General features: G+C 36.1%; 1 protein-coding gene and 1 non-coding gene across 3 annotated transcripts; one reads left to right on the top strand and one right to left on the bottom strand.

Moving 5' to 3' along the window:
• Positions 1-234: 234 nt before the first annotated feature.
• Positions 235-10,810, bottom strand: LOC115724851 (uncharacterized). 2 transcript variants are annotated; one of them, XM_061117030.1, is made up of 2 exons: positions 10,374-10,810; positions 235-1,018 (listed from the first exon to the last, which is right to left on the bottom strand). In XM_061117030.1, the coding sequence occupies exon 2, from the start codon at positions 1,008-1,010 to the stop codon at positions 240-242; it is 771 nt and encodes a 256-aa protein (XP_060973013.1). In that variant the 5' UTR covers positions 1,011-1,018; positions 10,374-10,810; the 3' UTR covers positions 235-239. The 2 variants fall into 2 exon arrangements, with proteins under 2 accessions (XP_060973013.1, XP_030510072.1); XM_030654212.2 differs by lacking the exon at positions 235-1,018 and adding an exon at positions 8,105-9,638 and having other exon boundaries at positions 10,374-10,777.
• A 3,458-nt stretch (positions 10,811-14,268) lies between these two features.
• Positions 14,269-14,375, top strand: LOC115696066 (small nucleolar RNA R71). Its single transcript, XR_004007664.1, has one exon. It is a non-coding gene; the product is annotated as a small nucleolar RNA R71 (small nucleolar RNA).
• The last annotated feature ends 4,715 nt before the right edge of the window (positions 14,376-19,090 follow it).

Below are 19,090 nucleotides of genomic sequence, written 5' to 3'. Positions count from 1 at the left end.
CATTAGCTTTGGCAGCGGCCTCCCGGGGCTCAGCAACCTCCTGATAAAGCCGCCTCTCAGCAGTAAGATCCTGCAGAATCTTCCTGATTTCGTCCATGTCCCCAAAATCGGACTGGACGAAACCATGGTTGATTATGTTCTTGGAGAGACGACCGACTTCAGTAGCAAGCTAAAAAATAATAATAATACAAGTGTAAGTAAGAATCTCCGAAAAAAGAAATAATAAGGGGAAAAGCAAACTACAAAACACTTACCACAGTGAGAGAGTGGCTGAGGTCCTGGACTTGGAAGATGGAGTTCAAGGATGCACAAGCAGCGAACCGCTTAGGTGCACACCGGGTAAGCTGGAACGCAAACTCGCCAGTCATCTCTGCAGCAAAGGGAGCTAAGGTGGGCCCGAGGAAGCGACCGAACCAGTCCGACAGGGGGTCCAAATTTAGATCCCACGGATTCTGGTATTTTGGGTTGTTGAGAGTATTTTGCATCTTAACTCGCAAGCCCATCCTAAGGGCTTCCACCTCAGCATACCCCCGGGAGTATTCGTCCATGGCATAGTTGTGTTTAGCTATCCGGAGCTCCTGTCTCGCCTCATTTCCAGGAACCGGAGTCATCACAATATGGGGAGGGGCAGTATGTTCCTCCATGGGAGAGACCCCGCCATCGAGACCGTGGGCCGGAGTATCAGCTCTCCGTGGCCGTTTGGGCTCCTCCTGGGCAATCATTTTGCCTTTACGTTTGCGAATCAGAGCAATTTCTTGCTCTTCTTCACCTTCTTCAACTTCCTCAGGAAGAGCCCGGTGCCCTCCTGCACCTTCTTCAACTTCCTCAGAAAAGCCCCATTGCTTTTCTTGACCTTCTCCCGGGAGCACCTCCTCGTCATCCACTAAGTCAATAGTGTCTGGAGGAGCACTGGAAGAAATCTTTAGAGGGGGGGCCATCTGGGAAGAAGTAAAGGGAGGAGGAGCCTCAGGAGTGTGAACCCCGGCAAGTTCGGCCAAAATGGCGTCCATGGAAGCACCTGCTACAACAAAAGAAAGAAAGCAAGTGTTAGAACATCCGTGGGAAACCACCAACACTCAGATATGACAAGCAAGCTAGTCCTACCCTGACTCTCTAATTCGGCCCTAGCAAAGTTCCGAATTTTGATGCTGGCAGCATCATCTCCGAGATAGCTGTCCGAAGGCCGGAACCAGCTGGATGTAATATAAGCTGAAGGCCCTAAGGGGACGGGCTCCGGAGGACCAGAACCCATCCGGGACCGACCTAGAAAATCTCCTAAGTTGGAAAAATAAAACTCCTTCAAATGGTCTCCCCACCGGGTCGAGGGTATCCTAAACCTATAAAGACGCTCATCGAACCCCACAGGCCTAAGACTGACATACTCGCCAACAGAAGGGACATAATGAACTGCTAACGGAGACTTACCACCAGAGCCGGAAGTGCTGGCACCAGGAGCCCCAGTGTTCGGCTCCTGAGCCGAAGGCTGTGGCCTGGGAGCCCTTCTCTCCGCTGAGTCCCCAAGATGAAGGGGCTTCCCGGCGATCGCCTGGCTTCTTCTCTCGACCGGGCTCCCCACGCGAAGTGGCCTCCCGGAAGCTGCCTGGGCCTTAGAGTATGCCTTCTCCTGAGCCTTCCGGTAGAGATATTCCTGGTACTTCTTCTCGGCAGTGGCGATGATCTCATCTCGGAAGGTCTTCTCCGCGACCGGCGCCCTCACGTTGGGACAGATAACCCGGGATAGGTTGGAGTCCTCCACGGATTGGTGCGGAAGGATGAGTTTTGCCTTCCTGCAGTTCTCCGTAGTGACCAGGCCCCCGACGTCAAGATCCGCCCGGTCATAAGAGGCAAAGGCCTGGGCTCTCCGAAGAAAGACCTGGGTAGGTGCGGTCCGTTCGTAAGGAGGAATCCTGACCCACTCGGTGAGGAGCTCCGGATGGTCCACTGCCCGGAACCTGGAAGAGAAGAAAAAACGATGGCGATACTCCTTAACATGAGTTTGCCTATTATACGGGACCACCCCTTCATTGGCAGGGTGGGCCCGGAACCCGTAAAAACCGTCCTTAAGTTTGTCCCCCTTCTTGGGGTCAGCAACAAGTTCGTAAAAATACAATATTTCCGCCGGGCGGGGAGAGCCCCATCCCCGGGCGGAGTAAAAAATAAATAAGCCTGAAAGCAGGCGGTATACTTGGGGAATAAGTTGGTATGGCGCAAGGCCGACAAAAACTAAGAAATTAACAAAATAATCTTGGAGAGGAAGCATGGCCCCAGCCATCAAATGCGTCTGGCTCCAGGGCCCAAAGCCGCCGTAGTAATGATTGAGCGTCTCCGCGTCACGAGGTGGCCGGTGGTAGGTCCCTGATGTGGAAGGCTTGATTCCAGCTACCTCCACGATGTTCTCCAACTGATGGGGACAAGTTAGAGTGGACTGAAGCTCGGCCGCCTCCCATTCGGTCGCCCAAGGCTTGTACCCCTCCTGGGTAACAGGACCCAGGGAGACCTCCTCGAGGGTAGCCAGGCGCTTACCGCTCTTCTTAGATGATTTTGAGCCAGAAGCATACATGTTTCGATTCTGTAAAAAGAGTTAAGATTCCAGCAGTTAGGCCCCATACCAAACCCTAAACCAAGAAAAAGGGAATGAGGGTCCCCTAACCGCTGGAAAGAGGCCCCCTCCGGACACCTGTCATACAGGAAACCCTAGGAGGATTCCCTGGACAAGAGTTGGGTGCAATAAATTCACAGAAGACGGTATTGCGCACTAAAGAAAAAGAAAAGGCAGAAAATAGAAAGAAAACAGTCTATCCTATGCCCTAAGCGACCATTATACGAAGAATGTATGGTCTTCTACAAAAAATAACAACAAACGCTTGACAACAATAATCATATCACTAGGGCAGTAAACTCAAACCGATTATATGAAGGATCTAAACATTTGCATTCCCAGAAACTTCGAATACAAACCCAGAAAAGAACAAATAGATAAGTAACAGCATGCCATGCATATTAATAATGAAGCAAAGGGTGCAAGGAACTTACAATGAAGTGTTGAGACTGGGGGTCCTGCTGTGAATCAAATGAAGACAAGAAGGACTGACAGTAACAAACGAAGAAGAACTGGAGAAAATTGCAAAGTGTTTAAAGGTGTTTTTCTGGGTCTGAGAATTTTTTTTCTCTGGGAAATTTGAGCAAAGTTGGCAAGAAATGGGAAGTAACCGAAATGAAGGAAAGGTGGTGGCTTTTATAGGCAAAGTTGCATGAGGAACAGGCGTCATCACCTACCAATCGAACGGTGGGGGAAGCGCACGATTCAAATTCTCAGAAATCAACGAACCAGATTGGTTTGCAATTAAGGCGGTGGAAACGTTTGAGTATCCGTCTGACACCATTAATGCGCCGTATCAATCAATGGGCGTGAAACGAATCGGCCTCTGCAAAAAGTAATCGCTGCATTAAAGGCCATCATTAAATACACCCTCACGCGCTCAAAGCTCGTGTCAGGAAACCGAGGAGTCAACCGGAAGCACTTGAGCAAGCCTTGTTTCATTTTTTCAAATAAACAAGGCTTGGGGGTAAATGTTGCCCCTAATCTTTCCCAATATACGTGGACCAACCAAACAAGGACACGTGGATCAAGCAATGTACAATCCAAAATATTTGCTAAGTCTTTATGCTGTAAGGTGGCTTCAAGGACGTAGCTCCCGGAGAAGGCATATGGAACCCCATATGCTCCCGGAAGCTCGAAGTAACGTTAAGGCATCTCCGCGACGTGTCAGGTTTCTCCTGAGCAATCAAGTCACATTTAATGCCGCATGGGAGGAAGCGTGTTGGGACTGCTACACGCAATAAAGTCTAACGGCACAACCTCCAACCAGCAGCTACAAAGTAATGATCATTTAAGTCTAGCGACGACTACACTGTGAAGAGTCACATCAGACAAAAGGCAATAAGGACATTCCACATAAAAACCCTACAACACCTAGGGATTTGACCATGCATTACCCATGGTATATACGTTGGGAATGCCCAACTTTATGGATACTTACAGATGCGTTTGTAATGATAATTCTGGGGATCATCCCACCAAAAACACTATAAATACCCCCTCAAAGCTCATTAAATGGGATCGAGAATCTTGGGTTGCATAAGAGCAAGTAGAGTAAATACTCACCAAGAACATTCTCTGTATTTATAAGAGTGAAACACTCCCCAAATACATTCTCTGTATTAAATACATCCATAAATAACAAAGACTCGTGGACTAAGGCTCATTAACGCCACAATCACGTAAAAATCCTTCTCTAATTTTCTTACAGCCCTCTAACTTTATAATATTTTATTAGTTGCCGAAAACCTCGGTCAACAACCATAAAAATACATAAAAATAAAAAAGAAATACCATATAAATTAGTCAAATTTAAAAGTGTCATATTTAACTAAAGAACTTTTAAAATCTCATCGTAAGTGTGATTTTCTGTATTTTATATCATTTTTGACAGAAAAAAATTACATTGCATATCTATTTTATTTTACTTATTTTAATTTTTACCTTAATTTTCATATTCTTTAAGATATACTCACTTTTATAGATGATATCCATATTATATCATTTAAGTTAATGTAAATTATGTGCTAGACTTAAGTAGAAAGTAAGGATATATTGGGCAACCCACTCATAAAAGTGATTATATTTTTTTGAAATATAATATAAGAGTATTTTTGATTAATAAATAATAAAAAAAAATTCTTCAACTTATTTCAAAAAAATCTCTTTTTGACATGATGTCAATTTATCTTTTTAATTAAAAAAATATTTAATTGCTTAAAAAATTAAAAATATATTACGTGAGATCAATTAAGAAATTATTTTTGTTAACCACCTTAGAAATGACCCTTTATATATCTCAATCCCTTATCATCCTTATACTGAAATCAAGGTGCACAACATCATTTAATTTTGATTGGTGCAAGTATGCTCTACATATATATTATTTTAAAAAATATAGGAGACTCAATACATAAAAGAAATTTGATTATATACATACATATTAATGGAGGAAATTATTTTCCTAAATTTATGTATTTCAAAATTAAAATATATGACCACTTTACATTAAACCCAAAAATAACCCTCTCATTTTTTCAAATCTCAACTCTCTCTCTTCCTTTATCTCTCTCGTTGTTCTCTCACCGTCTCACCCTCACCAAATCACCAAATCACCAAATCACCAAATCACCACTACGGAGCACCAAATCACCGCCTACCTAGACCACCGACCACTGTGAGACGCGACTCCAACCCTCTACCACCGAGTTTCGAACGGAGATGTCGAAGGTAAGCCTTCAGATCTTTTTTTTTTTTCCGTCAGATGTGATTTATGCAAAATCTAGGTTCGGGGTTTGATTTCGTCGGGCCCGATGCAGGCCCGACACCGGTCCGATGGTATCACAGGAAAATTGAAGAAGACAAAGGTCCGATGGGCCCGATGGGTCTGATGGTGGGCCCGATGGAGCCCGATGCCTGTGTAAAAAAAATAGAATTTGATATAGCACGATGGGGCCCGATGACTCGACAATGTGGTGAAATAAAAGAGAGAAGAAGAGAGAGAGGGGTGATGTAAATTGGGGGGGGGGGGGGAGTATTTTAAGGATATTATAAAATGTGTCATATTCTACAAATATCAAATATTATGAGTTTAGGATAAATTTTTTAAGTATATATAAGCATAAAAAATCAAAATTTTCATATATAAATTGTACTTACAAAGTAACAATAAGGTGACCGTTTTATGTACCATTGTCCTAGCAATTATCATTAGCCCTTTTCCATAGATTAGTTGTATATATTATTATATATGAACTTATTTGACAGGTACTATAATAAAAAAATCATGGTGATAATTTTTTATTCACAATATAAATTTTTTTATGAATAAATAGTCACAATAAAAAGTTATTTATAACTAAAATACAGTATTTAAATACAATTTGTCACTAATTTAGTTTTAGTCACAAAAAGTATTGTGATTAAAAATATATTTAGTAACAAATTATAATTTTTGTGATTAAAACCTTTAGTCACGGATTTTTTAGTTATAATATTAAAATTAGTCATATTTTTTTTTTTACTTGTAGTCATAATAAGTTACAAGTTTTGTTATAATTAAAAATAAAATTTGTTATAGTGAGGATTTATTTAAATTTCTCTTGTTATTATACATTATGATTAATTTTTCTAGTCATAATTTTCCAGTGTCAAAATGGAAGTCTTAGGCCAACCAGCCAAATCCAAAATCTTTATGTGTGTTTGGAAGTAACTGTGTAATTATTATGTACGTAGGGTAATTACTAGGATGGTAATTACACTATATTTTAAAATGCAATGTGTGTTTGGATATGAGATGGTAATTACATATGAATTCTTAATATCTTGTTTGACAAAATAGTTAGTAATTACATGTGAAAATAGTATTTTTAGTAGCTAATGTTTAATATGGAAAGTTTTTAGTAATTACACAATGTACATTCAATTCTGATGGGGGCCATGAGAATTGGAGAGTGTAATTGGAACCCCTCAATTACTTCCAATTACACTGTTACAGTGTAATGACATGGTCAGACAAACATGCCAAATTATGTAATTACCTCTAATTACACACAAATCCAATTACATTGTGGCTTTTCAAACACACCTCCGATATAGAGTAACAATCAATTATCAATCATATGTATATTATATATATATATATGGGTGACTATTCAATGGTTACATTTTTATTGTAACTATATGGTTACATTTTTCTTTAACCTGTAATAGCAGGTTACTAATAGGTAGACTTTCCTTTTTTAGATTTAATTAATTATAATTAACTATTTTCTTAAAATAATTAATTAAATAGACATACCTTTTTTAGAATTATTTAATTATAATTAACTATTTTCTTAAAATAATTAATTAAATATTTAACAAGACCTCTTTTAGCAATTAATATTTATATTCAAATCCTTACTTGAATTATTTTAATAATAAAGCCATTTAATTATAATATTTTACAATAAAATTTATTTTTTTTTTACAAAAATTAAACTTCTTTTGACACAAATTAAAATTCTCTTCTTATAATAAATTTTCAAATAATTAATTATTTATAAATGATATTTAATTATTTTGTGACAATTATATGAACTAAGTATGAGGCCTCAAGCTAATCAATCGATAACAAGTGCAGCTATTTTTTTTCTAAAAAATCCTTCAACTTATTTCATTTTAACTTTTTAAATATATAAATAAAAAAATTAAATAATTAAGTGTAATAATTTAAAATTAAGATTACAAGTATAATAAAATTTAAATTATGAAATTATATGTCTATAATTTTAAATTATAAAAAGTTTTGCTATAAAATTTTAAATAATTTAAGTATAAAAAAATAAATTGCTAAAAATCCTTATATAGTAATAAATTGCAAAAAATTAATTAATTTATATTATAATTAATTTAATTTTAAAATATAATTAATCTTAATTAAAGTTTTATAATAAAATAAATGATTAGGTTACTTTCAGGTTACAAGTTATTTATTATTTATTTTTGTTTAATTTCTAAATTAATCACAACCATTTAAAAGTTTTGCTATAAAATTTTAAATAATTTAAGTATAAAAAAATAAATTGCTAAAAGATCCTTATATAGTAATAAATTGCAAAAAATTAATTAATTTATATTATAATTAATTTAATTTTAAAATATAATTAATCTTAATTAAAGTTTTATAAGGAAATAAATGATTAGGTTACTTTCAGGTTACAAGTTATTTATTATTTATTTTTGTTTAATTTTCAAATTAATCACAACCATTTAATAGTAATCCAATGGTTTAAAAAAATGTAACCATGATGGTTACAATAAAAATGTAACCATTGAAACCTATATAAACCAAACACATATCCCTTTAAGAATTGCCTTTTTGTGTATACATTTTACAGTTGAGGACATTATTAATAATTTCTATGTCCTCTTTGAATTCATTGGTTAACACAATAAAGCTACACCACTATAAATCCACAATTAGTTTTCACACTACAATAATAATAATAGTAATTAAAAAAATGGAATAAACGGCATCAAGAAATTTTTATTTTTATGAGTTTTTTTTACAATGTTTACAAAAATATAACTTTTATTTTTTGAAGAAATTATTTTGCGAGAAAAATTAAAAAAGTTTAGGTAACCAGTTTGTGCTTTGGTCATATTTTTTAATTTTTTTTTTCAAATAATATAACTTTTTTTTTTTAAAAAAAAAAAAAAAAACTATATTTTTGTATAAATTGGCAAAAATCTATAAAAATGTGTAATTTAATTAGGCTCTCTCAAACAGCCTCCAGGTAGAAGAAACCTAAACTTATCAGCATTTTTAATCAAAAACGTAGGAAGATGAACAGCAGAACTGGACCGGGGAATTGATCCCATTTTGGTTATCAATTCCTTAAAGCTATACTCTTCTGGCAACATGTCAAAAAGATCATCACCTTCACATATAAGTTTTTGAATTCTCCTTTGGTCCAAGAACTTCTTACGTCTCACACGGTCTGCATGGCTATAACCAGTCATTTTAAACCCAAAATCTGTAATGAACCGAAAGCAGAAGCTGCAATGCCACCCTGCATCCGAAAATATGTAATCTGTTTGGCGAGAATGGCGATAGCTGCTGATATAAGGGCCAGCATAGATGTGAGCCGTGGCTCGCCAGCTACTGTAGTCAACAGGAAACTCAAAAGAATACATGTAATTCTTCAATTCAAGATGCATAATTGGTGGCACACCATCACACCATTGGAGAATTTTAAGAGTGTTAGCACTTGGGATTTCATCAGTATCCGACATTATAATGATATCACCATAAGAAATCCCTGATTTACTAACTAAAGAGTCCATTGCTATTCGTTGCTTTCTCTCCAAATCAAAGGGGTCCTTGTTTGAACCCGGGGTTGCAATTTCTCCAGAGAACACATCATGGACAATCTTCTTTTTCGCAAAGGCGAAACGAGACCGGTTTAAAGAGAAGAAAAGAGGTTTTGGGATGCCTGTGAAGGTTGTTTTGGACTCGAGGATTAGGAATTTTGTTACGTATGGTAAGAGCTCGCCGTACCGGATTTCGAGCAAGTCTAGCTCGTTGCTGAAGATGATGGCATCGAATATGCGGCGGGGTTTTGGTAGGAGGGACCAGCCGTGGAGGTGACAGAGGTGGTCCATTGAAACATTTTCTGCGTAGTAATGTGGTATGTGAATGAATGGTGGTGGTGGATGGTCCCACATCGGACGGAAAAAGTATGAGATTTTCTGGCCGTGAGTCAATATAATAGTAACCACAAAAATAGAGACAAGTATCATTATTAGTATGAGATGGAACTTTCGTGGTAGTGGTCGCAACCTTGATGATGACCCATGGCGAAGTGGTCTTATTATTGCCATGTATATACAAACCCACCTAGTATAAAATTAAGGTCTAGATAACTTATTTTAGTTATTGACTACTGGGCTCAGGTTTCAGCTAAATAATGGTATATTAGTAGGTGTTATTATACGTACATGTTTGTTTAAATTCAACCACCACTATATTATGTTCATGATCATGATCCAATACCTACACACAATGAAAAATTAATATATACATTATATATGTATAAAGATGTTTTGTAGGTAGTCAATAATTAATAATTGAAATGAGATTCTGTATACAGTAAGATTTATATGCACAAATTTTATAATTTAGTATTGATCTAGCTGTCTATATCCAAATCATAGAAGTGTAATTAATGAAGGTTAGCACTCCACTAATAACCCTATGTAAAACCATACGTACCTTACCCGAATCCGACGAAATCTCTCTCTCTCTCTCTCTCTCTCTCTCTCTCTCTCTCTCTCTCTCTCTCTCTCTCTCTCTCTCTCTCTCTCTCTCTCTCTCTCTCTCTTAATAATGTTCTTTTGTTCTTCGTTTCAGTAACTGATAATTTGCTTATTTTGTTAAAACAACATATCAATGCTCCACTACTTAATTAAAATTACGAACTGATAATAAATTTTCCCAGAAATTAACTTTCTAAAGCATCAACAATCATCCAAAACCGAAAATGGAATTATTTTATATAATCTATATTACCAGTTCAAACCGATAAATATATATATGAAAAAAAAAATACATAAATCATCGAAAAGCTCTAAAAGTCAACAAACAAAAAAGCTAAGGAAAAATGGCGCCACATATATATATTAATCTGAAGTATATGATACAGAAAATAGATCAGAAAAGATAACAGAAAAAAAAAAATCAAAATAATAATAATAATAATAATAATGATTAGAAAAAGTAACTGATTACCTTTTTGAGATACAGAGAGGCCACATAGCCCTAGATTCTTAAAGTTGTCCCCCCACGGCCACGGCCGGCAGATTTTACAAAATATAAGTTTCACTTCTTTTTTTTCTTGTTCTTCCTCTGATGACTTTGAATTTTCTTTGGGAGTGTTTATGGTTGTTCACTCTAAAAAAACCACACACAGAGTTTTCATTTCTAAATTATTCTAACTTAATTTATGGATCTCTATTCTCCCACCCACATGGCATGGTCCTGAAAGCATTTCCAGCTAAAAAAAAAAAATCAGCACGACTTTTGTATGTATTTGGGTTACAAAAAGACAAGACATAGTTTCAGGCTTTCAGCCGTTCTCGATGGACGTGTGTGCACTAAGTGAATTAAAAATTTGGATGTATAGAGATCATACACACAATAAATATAAAATACTATTTTCAAACTAAAGAGGATATAATATGTTAAACCATTTAATTATATACCTATAATTCAACTAGAGCATTGATTACCTACTTAAATTAATTATTTATCTATCTATATATGTATAATTGTCCAACGCATAATTTATCTAAAAAAATATTATTGACCCTTAACATTTTTTTCGTTGGTGACATATTATTATTGGTATAATTAATTATTATCAGTCTCATATAAAATATATTTTAAAGAATATCGTTAATCAATTGTAGAGTGCCACTTATAAAAAATACTAGAAACCACTGGTACTAAATAACAATGTGAAGACTCGGTCAAACTCATATAAAATAGTTTTTAAGGAATATCGCTAATCAATCGTAAAACGTCACCTATAAAAAAATACTAGGAACCACTGGTACTAAATCGCAATGTTCTATATAGACTCAGTCAAACCGAATATAAGAAAAAGATTAATAAAAGAAGTGGGTGGGACTCACAAAATTATTTTTTTAATTTATTTAACATCCCCACCGGTCCTTTCTCTGTATCTTCGATTTCTCTTTCTTTCTCTCTTCAAAACACAAAAGACAAACCCCCAAAACCACAACCTATGGAGCACCGACGACCCACCTCTGGTCACCGTTCGATCACACGCACAGGAGCTACATGACCACCGATTGATAGTGACCTTACACCTCAAGTTTGGTGGCAATCAGAGCAAGGGCGCAACCATACGAAAGCTTCAAAGTTTTACGTCAAAAATTTGAGGCAACATTTCGATCAACTCCGGCCACCATTTGGAAAATGGTTGGTACCGTTGAAATCAGTGTCGCGAGAGGAACATCCCCACTAAGTCATTTCGCTCAACTCGTTACTTTTTCTCGATGAGATTTGGGTATCTCCGACCCTTTGGAAGCATTTTTCGGCAATTTCAGTATTTGTTTGGGCTAATGGGTTGTACATCCATGTTCTACTCATCAAGGGGGTCGTTTTGATGTATACTATTCCTATTTTCAGCGATGTTTTCGGTACACCAATTTCTACTGCCACCGATAGTTAATGTGCGCCGCTTATCTAAGGATTCGGAAGTCCAAACTTTAAATATAGTCATATTATATGTCGTTGGACTCGGTTTTGAATATAGAATGCAATGATGATAATTATTTAGTCGCTTGATGGTATATGTGACACTAATATCTAAGATTGGACTAAGCAATGGGAGCTCGGGACTTGAGAGCTTAGGATCGCTTTTTAGACAAAGTTTAACGACTTGAGAAAGGTAGGGACTGAACTTGATTATTGGACTCGATTTTATATGTGTTGAATAATATTAGACATATTTTAATTTTTATAATTTGTAAATTATTTGAAAAATTGAAAACTTAATCTGCATATTTTTCTAGACTATTATGGGGCACTGAATGTCAAATATAATTTTGTACATATACTTATGCAAGTTATGATTTTTGAATTTATTCTTATTATTTGCTTACTTTTGGTTATATTGATGAGAGCCATGTTGATTATGATTTGTGCATTTTGTTGTTTCATGACCTAATCTCTGTGTCAGCATAGGTAGATTAGGTGTGCACTCACCTGTAGGTGAAAGACCTGGAATCTGTACAGGGAGTGAAGTGAATCTAAGCGCCGATATTATGGTAGTTATCAGGTGCGACTACCCAGTTTTTGGATGTTATTTTCTATGATTGGTATTGAGAGCTAGGGATCTAGTGGGCGGTGTAATATGCATTTGACGCTTGATTTTGTTATTATTTATGGTCTCTATACTTTATTTATACATTTTGATAATGATGTTGAGGTATTTTATTTTAAAAGCTGACCATGTAGGAATTTTTATTAAATCAAAGGTCCTTTGATATTAGTTTTATCCTACTGGGCTTTATAAGCTCACCCCCTATATTTTCCTTCCAGGAACTTAGTTGGATACTTGTAAATGTGGGAAATTCGTTGATGGAGAACGATGAGATTAGCTTAGTCTTACCATAATTATCAATTAACTCTTCTTTAAAGATTGGATATGCATCTAATTATTAACGAATGACCTGTATCGTTTATATAGACATGACCAGTTAGGGAGGAGGAATATGATAGATGCTATAAGTATTATCTTGGTATTTATCAGGTTATAAATTCTAACAATTTGGTGACTACATAACTTTGAGAATATTATTGTTGTATATATATACTAACGAGTGATCCAATTTTATTACAATTATTTTCTATTTACTATAGGAGTTACTCCATTATTTTAATTATAGGTCTTATGTAATTTTGTAATACATATTAAGGGATCATTTGTAAGTCTTATTTTTTTGCAAGGGTCAAAGTGTGACCTTTGACCATCTAAGTTATGGATATTACATAACTACCACGACTTAGGACTCCTAGGACTCAAGTCGTGACACTATGTATGTATAATTGTCCAACGCCTGCATTATTACTTATAATTCTTCCATAGCCCTTCATATTCCATAGAAAAGAAAGTGGAAGATAATTGAAGTTGGACCAAAAAAGTTGTCGGCTATTTCATTTTTGAATAAGTAAAGAAATTTGTTGCTAATCTTATATTTTTGTTTCTTGTTAGTGTTTCATTGGTTGCTTATATGTTCATACTGAGGGTATATGTCATTTTTTTGGTTGAGCTTTTTGTTATTTTCATGCACTATGATTTATTCATGATCATAATTTGCTAAAGGAGACATTATAAAAATAATTTTTTTTGTATGATAAATTGTGTGTTTGTATCATCTAATCACCTTGTAGTGATAGTGGTTAAGTCTTTTGTACAAGCATTACCCAGCTACGCCATGCACGTGTTTCTTTTTCTTGAGGAAGTTTTTGTGAGTCTTAAGTTGGCTATGGCAAAATATTAGTGGCAAACGAAGTCAAATCAGTGAAGAGGTGGGTGTTAAATGGGATGGAAGAGATTATGTCGTCATAAACTTGTTGGGGGGCTTGGGTTTGAGGGACTTTAGGAGCTATAATTTAGCTTTTCTCGATAAACAAGGGTGGAGGTTGATTACACATGTTGATTATCTTGTTACCTGTGTCTATAAAGATAGATATTATCCCAAGGGTAATGTCTTGTCAACTGAATTAGGGAAGAATCCTTGCTTCATATAAAGGAGTATTTGGGGACCTCAAAGCCTTCTTTAGGCTAGTTGATAAACGCGATTTATAATCATTTATTAGAGTATTTTATAACAAGTAACTTGAGCCTGTTTTGCTTGAACAACCATCAGCTTCGTCTGGGCCTCGACTAGAGCTGTCAACTTAGTGATGGCGTCTACCTCGAGCATATCAGCAACTTTCTTCGCTTGGCTTCTTTCAGTTGGTCATTGCTAGTTACTCATATACCTCGTTTGCACTTTTTCTCATAAATGCCCCACCAGCTGCGGCATCTATAATCGTTCTGGTGTTACTAATCAGTCCATTGTAGAATTTATGAACCAACATCCACTTTTTGATCCCATGATGTGGATATTTTCTGATGAGAGCATTGAACCTCTCCCAAGCCTCATAGAGAGATTCATTGTCCAGTTGACAAAAATTATTAATTTCTCCTCACAGTTTGGCAGCTTTAGCTGGAGGGAAAATTTTGGACAAGAACTTTGTCGCCAAATTAGTCCATGGAGCAATGGAGTTGGGTGGCAAAGAAATCAACCAACTTTTGGCTCACTCCCTCAGCGAGAATGGGAACAGCCTCAGGCGGATTGCATCATCGCTAACTCCATTTACTTTGAAAGTTTGGCATAACTCCATAAAATTAGACAGATGCAAATTTGGGTCTACAGAGGGCAGTCCACCAAACTGGACTGAAGATTGTACCATTTGGAGTATGGCTGGCTTTATCTTAAAGTTATTGGCCTCCACGACAGGTGGTCTTATACAAGACTGAACCCCCGTCAATGTTGGAAGAACATGGTCCCTCAGACTACTGTTGGGAAGATTACGACCGTTTTCCTGGTCTTGTACGTGTAACGTCCCCGCTTCAAGCCTCCATTGGGTCCTTACACCCACGGAATGAATGGCTCTTATACACGAGTACGTCACTCTGGCTGCTTCCTGGATCGATGACTGACCCTACAGACCAACACGAGTGTTTCCAGCGTGCTTTGTCCTCACTCGCACGCTTTCTGGGAAAACTTCCCAGGAGGTCACCCATCCTAAAATTGCTCCCAGGTCAAGCACGCTTAACTGTGGAGTTCTTTCGTGATGGGCTACCGAAAAACAAGATGCACCTTGTTGATATAGGTAGTACCAATCAATCCATTTAAGCCCTCTTCAACTGTGTAGTCCCATACCTACACAGTCTCAGAATCATCCCACTTGACCTTCCCCAGGCGGTGTGAGATTGCACAGCTTACCCGGTGTTTCCCCTTACGGATCACGGGACTACTGACTGTCACAATCACCCCCCCTTACGGGGTTCGACGTCCTCGTCGACCACACTTCCGGCTGGGTCAAGGCTCTGATACCATTTGTAACGTCCCCGCTTCAAGCCTCCATTGGGTCCTTACACCCACGGAATGAATGGCTCTTATACACGAGTACGTCACTCTGGCTGCTTCCTGGATCGATGACTGACCCTACAGACCAACACGAGTGTTTCCAGCGTGCTTTGTCCTCACTCGCACGCTTCGGGAAAACTTCCCAGGAGGTCACCCATCCTAAAATTGCTCCCAGGTCAAGCACGCTTAACCGTGGAGTTCTTTCGTGATGGGCTACCGAAAAACAAGATGCACCTTGTTGATATAGGTAGTACCAATCAATCCATTTAAGCCCTCTTCAACTGTGTAGTCCCATACCTACACAGTCTCAGAATCATCCCACTTGACCTTCCCCAGGCGGTGTGAGATTGCACAGCTTACCCGGTGTTTCCCCTTACGGATCACGGGACTACTGACTGTCACAGTACGGCACCTCTGTTATTACCGTTGTTGCCGCCATTAGCGTTATCAGCTATGACTTCTTATGTTTCAGCTCTTGTTGCCCTTCTTTCTTGCCTTTTGTTTCTTTTGTTTCTTCTACAGGTCTTTTTAATTTCAGGATCAATCGAAAGTATTACACATTGTCCTTGACGTCGCATGCACCCCCAATTCCTAAAATAGAATAAGACAATTCAAAAGAAACAGATTAGCAACAAGAAAAAAGAATTAACCAAAGTAGAATTTAATCTAATTTTTGTAATATCAATATTTAATCAATTTTTCGGTAACGGCGCTAAAAATTTGTTAAGAAAATTATGAGCAGTTACGCAAGTATACGTAATCTTTTGTAGTTTTAAACTCACACAGGTGAGGTCAATCCACAGAAAATTGTTATCGAATACCACTAAATTAGATTTGTGTTTCTATTTGAAAAATCAATTAAAAAGATTGAAGAATTAACTGACTAGCAATTAAAATGCAAGGAAATAATAATGAAGAGTGCAATTAATTATGGATGAGTGTTTAGGAATACGAATCCTTTTAGTTCAATTTCTCAATTATTAATGTTAATTATTAATTCTCTCCTTTTGGTGATGAAAGATTATCAATTTAACCCTAATTCTTCTTAGATCATTAAGGTCCTAAATCATATATCATCTACTCGCATCTCTGCAGTAAATTAACCTATGACTTGCATTAAAATCAGAATCGAAAAAAACACATAAGCTACGTAAATACTCTCTTTTTACATCAACTTATGTTTGTCCTATTAGAGCATTCCTAATATTCACTTCTCATATTTCATATTAGAATCATAAGTCACATTTATGATGGCCAGTCTAAAATATGTAACTAAAACAAATAAGAACAAATCACACAATCAGAGAGGAAAACTAATAATCACATTAACTGAATTGAAAAAGCGTCATCTAACAATCATCATATCCCTAAATTGGGAGTTTAGTTCATATTCATATCCATAATAATACTAAAACAGAATTTAACATAAATGAAATAAAAGGAGAAGAAAGAAATTGATGGTGGAATGAATACGGGATCCTACTCTGCTCTTTCTACCGTCCTTGACTGCTTCTAGGTCTAAAATTCCCTCCTCTCCTTTCCTTACTCACATTCTATTTTTAATAGATTCAGTCCTAGACTTCAAAGAATCGAGAAAAGATGAAATTGGCCTCGAATTGTACGGAGCCTCGCCGCGGCCATGAAATGCCTTACAGCGACGAGATTCTTGAGACTGAATTCAATGATCCCTGCCAAGTTCTCGCCGCGACCATGAATAAATCCATCGTGGCGACTGGGCCAGTTAAAATCCTCCATTCTACCACTTTTGGTCGCAGCCACGAATAAATTCGTCGAGGCGGAGAATGCACCGAATGCTAATTTTTTTTGTTTCTCTTTACTCGTCTTGGTCTCCTATCACACTTTTGAAGCCCCTTACTTTCAAAGCTATAGGATACCTGCAAACACAGAAAACAAGCATAATTTTGTCCTAAAACATCACAAACAACTAAAAAACGACTTTAATTAACACCCGAAAACTAGGCTAAAAATAGCCTAACAAGAGTATAGAGAGAATTTGAATTCGAGAGAGAGAGAGAGAGAGAGAGAGAGAGAGAGAGAGAGAGAGAGAGAGAGAGAGAGAGAGAGAGAGAGAGAGCTTTTTTTTGTTTAGGGTTTTAGTGTTTTCTTCACTTAAAAAAACTTCTTGCAAATCAAAGCTCTACCACGTTTTATTTATTAGCTCTCTATTGGACTAGAGTTAGATTAAATGGACTAAGAAAAAGATAGTGAGCCCAAAACCATAAGCCTAGGCCGAATTCACTATGGGCCTTAGGACTTTGATTTTTACCATTTTATTTCATTAAATGAAACAATCTTATCCTTTTTCAAAAATACCATTTATTTAATCTATTTATTTAAATATTAATTTTATCTATTTAATAATTATAAATAATTATCAAAAAATTATTATTCAAATATATTTATTAATTAGACCCACAAACAAAGTGTCTTAATTAACAAAAAAGCTCATATTCTCTTTTCTTCTCAAATTTGCCCATACTTAGTGAAAATTCTCAAATAAGACATAGTCTTATTTTAGAATTCTAAGTGACTTATTAAATCAATTAATTAGGTCTACAAGGTAGTATTATCTCAGAGAATGTAAGAACCATGAGCCTATGTAATCAAGCTCCTAATAAGTAGATTTGAAATTTACCAAGTAAATTTTCTAGCTTATTAATTTCTCCTGACTCCACTATTGATTCAAAATTATATTCTTGATTACATAAAACGCTTTATATACCAAATATAGATATGTTATGAATTATCCATTGTTTCAGTCTAAATAATCAACGATCCTTTGTAGATAGTTTACATCGAGTAGAGACAAATTTACCGTTTTACCCTTCGATGTATTTTATCCTATAAAGACTTACCTCTTATAAATGATATTTCAGTAAACTATTATAATTATTGAAATATGAGCTCTTCCATTTATATTGTTTAGCCAAGCTCTATTGAAATCATCATTCCACTTCTAAATAGTTATTGAAGCTATAGATTCCATATTTATGATTAATGCTCCCACTCAATTGCACTACCGAGCTCCCAACATGTAAGTATGGGCTAGTCCTACGAGTAAGCTGGTAACGAACAAGTCCAAGAACCCGTATAGTACAATCAAATTAAAGCTTAACAATCTAAGGATCATGATTAATTGATCTAAGATCAAATAAGTGACATTGACTTAGAAAAGATATAACATTAAGTTTATGATATCTTTTCCACTGTCAATATCGGTCCAGTCCGATGTATAGTCGATACATCTGATAAAAGTTTACTTTCCTAATGCCCTAGAAAAGACATCCTGCTTGTTCAAGTGTAAGTAAATCACATCATTGATTATCACGTTAGTGTAAATCTAGTGCACTGATAAATCACAGTACTAAATAGTTTGAAGTATATAATCATGATTATTTTCCACTGTGTAGACAACACTATAATTCTGAGTAACTATATGTTAGGGATTTGATAGGATTTACATATTAAACATATAATCATGAATGTAATCATGTGAACCAAGCAAATAAAATAATTTTTAATCTTTTATTACTTAGTAAATAAGATTATATTAAAATGAGTTTTATTTAGGGCATAAAACCCAAAAAGTTTTCACTTGCACTAATATAAAACTATAAATGCATTTTAATTAATCTCATGTTCTTGATGTCCAGATCAAGAGTAATATATATCCTTCTCCATCATTACATCCTCCTTAGTCACAAAATTCATGCTTTTGTGAAATTCCTATCTATATGTTTACTCCTCTTAGGGTTA

This window comes from Cannabis sativa, chromosome 6, assembly GCF_029168945.1.
Source record: "Cannabis sativa cultivar Pink pepper isolate KNU-18-1 chromosome 6, ASM2916894v1, whole genome shotgun sequence".
Lineage (NCBI taxonomy): Eukaryota > Viridiplantae > Streptophyta > Magnoliopsida > Rosales > Cannabaceae > Cannabis > Cannabis sativa.
The sequence above is the reverse complement of the archived record's forward strand: the minus strand, read 5'-3'. Positions and strand labels throughout refer to the sequence as shown.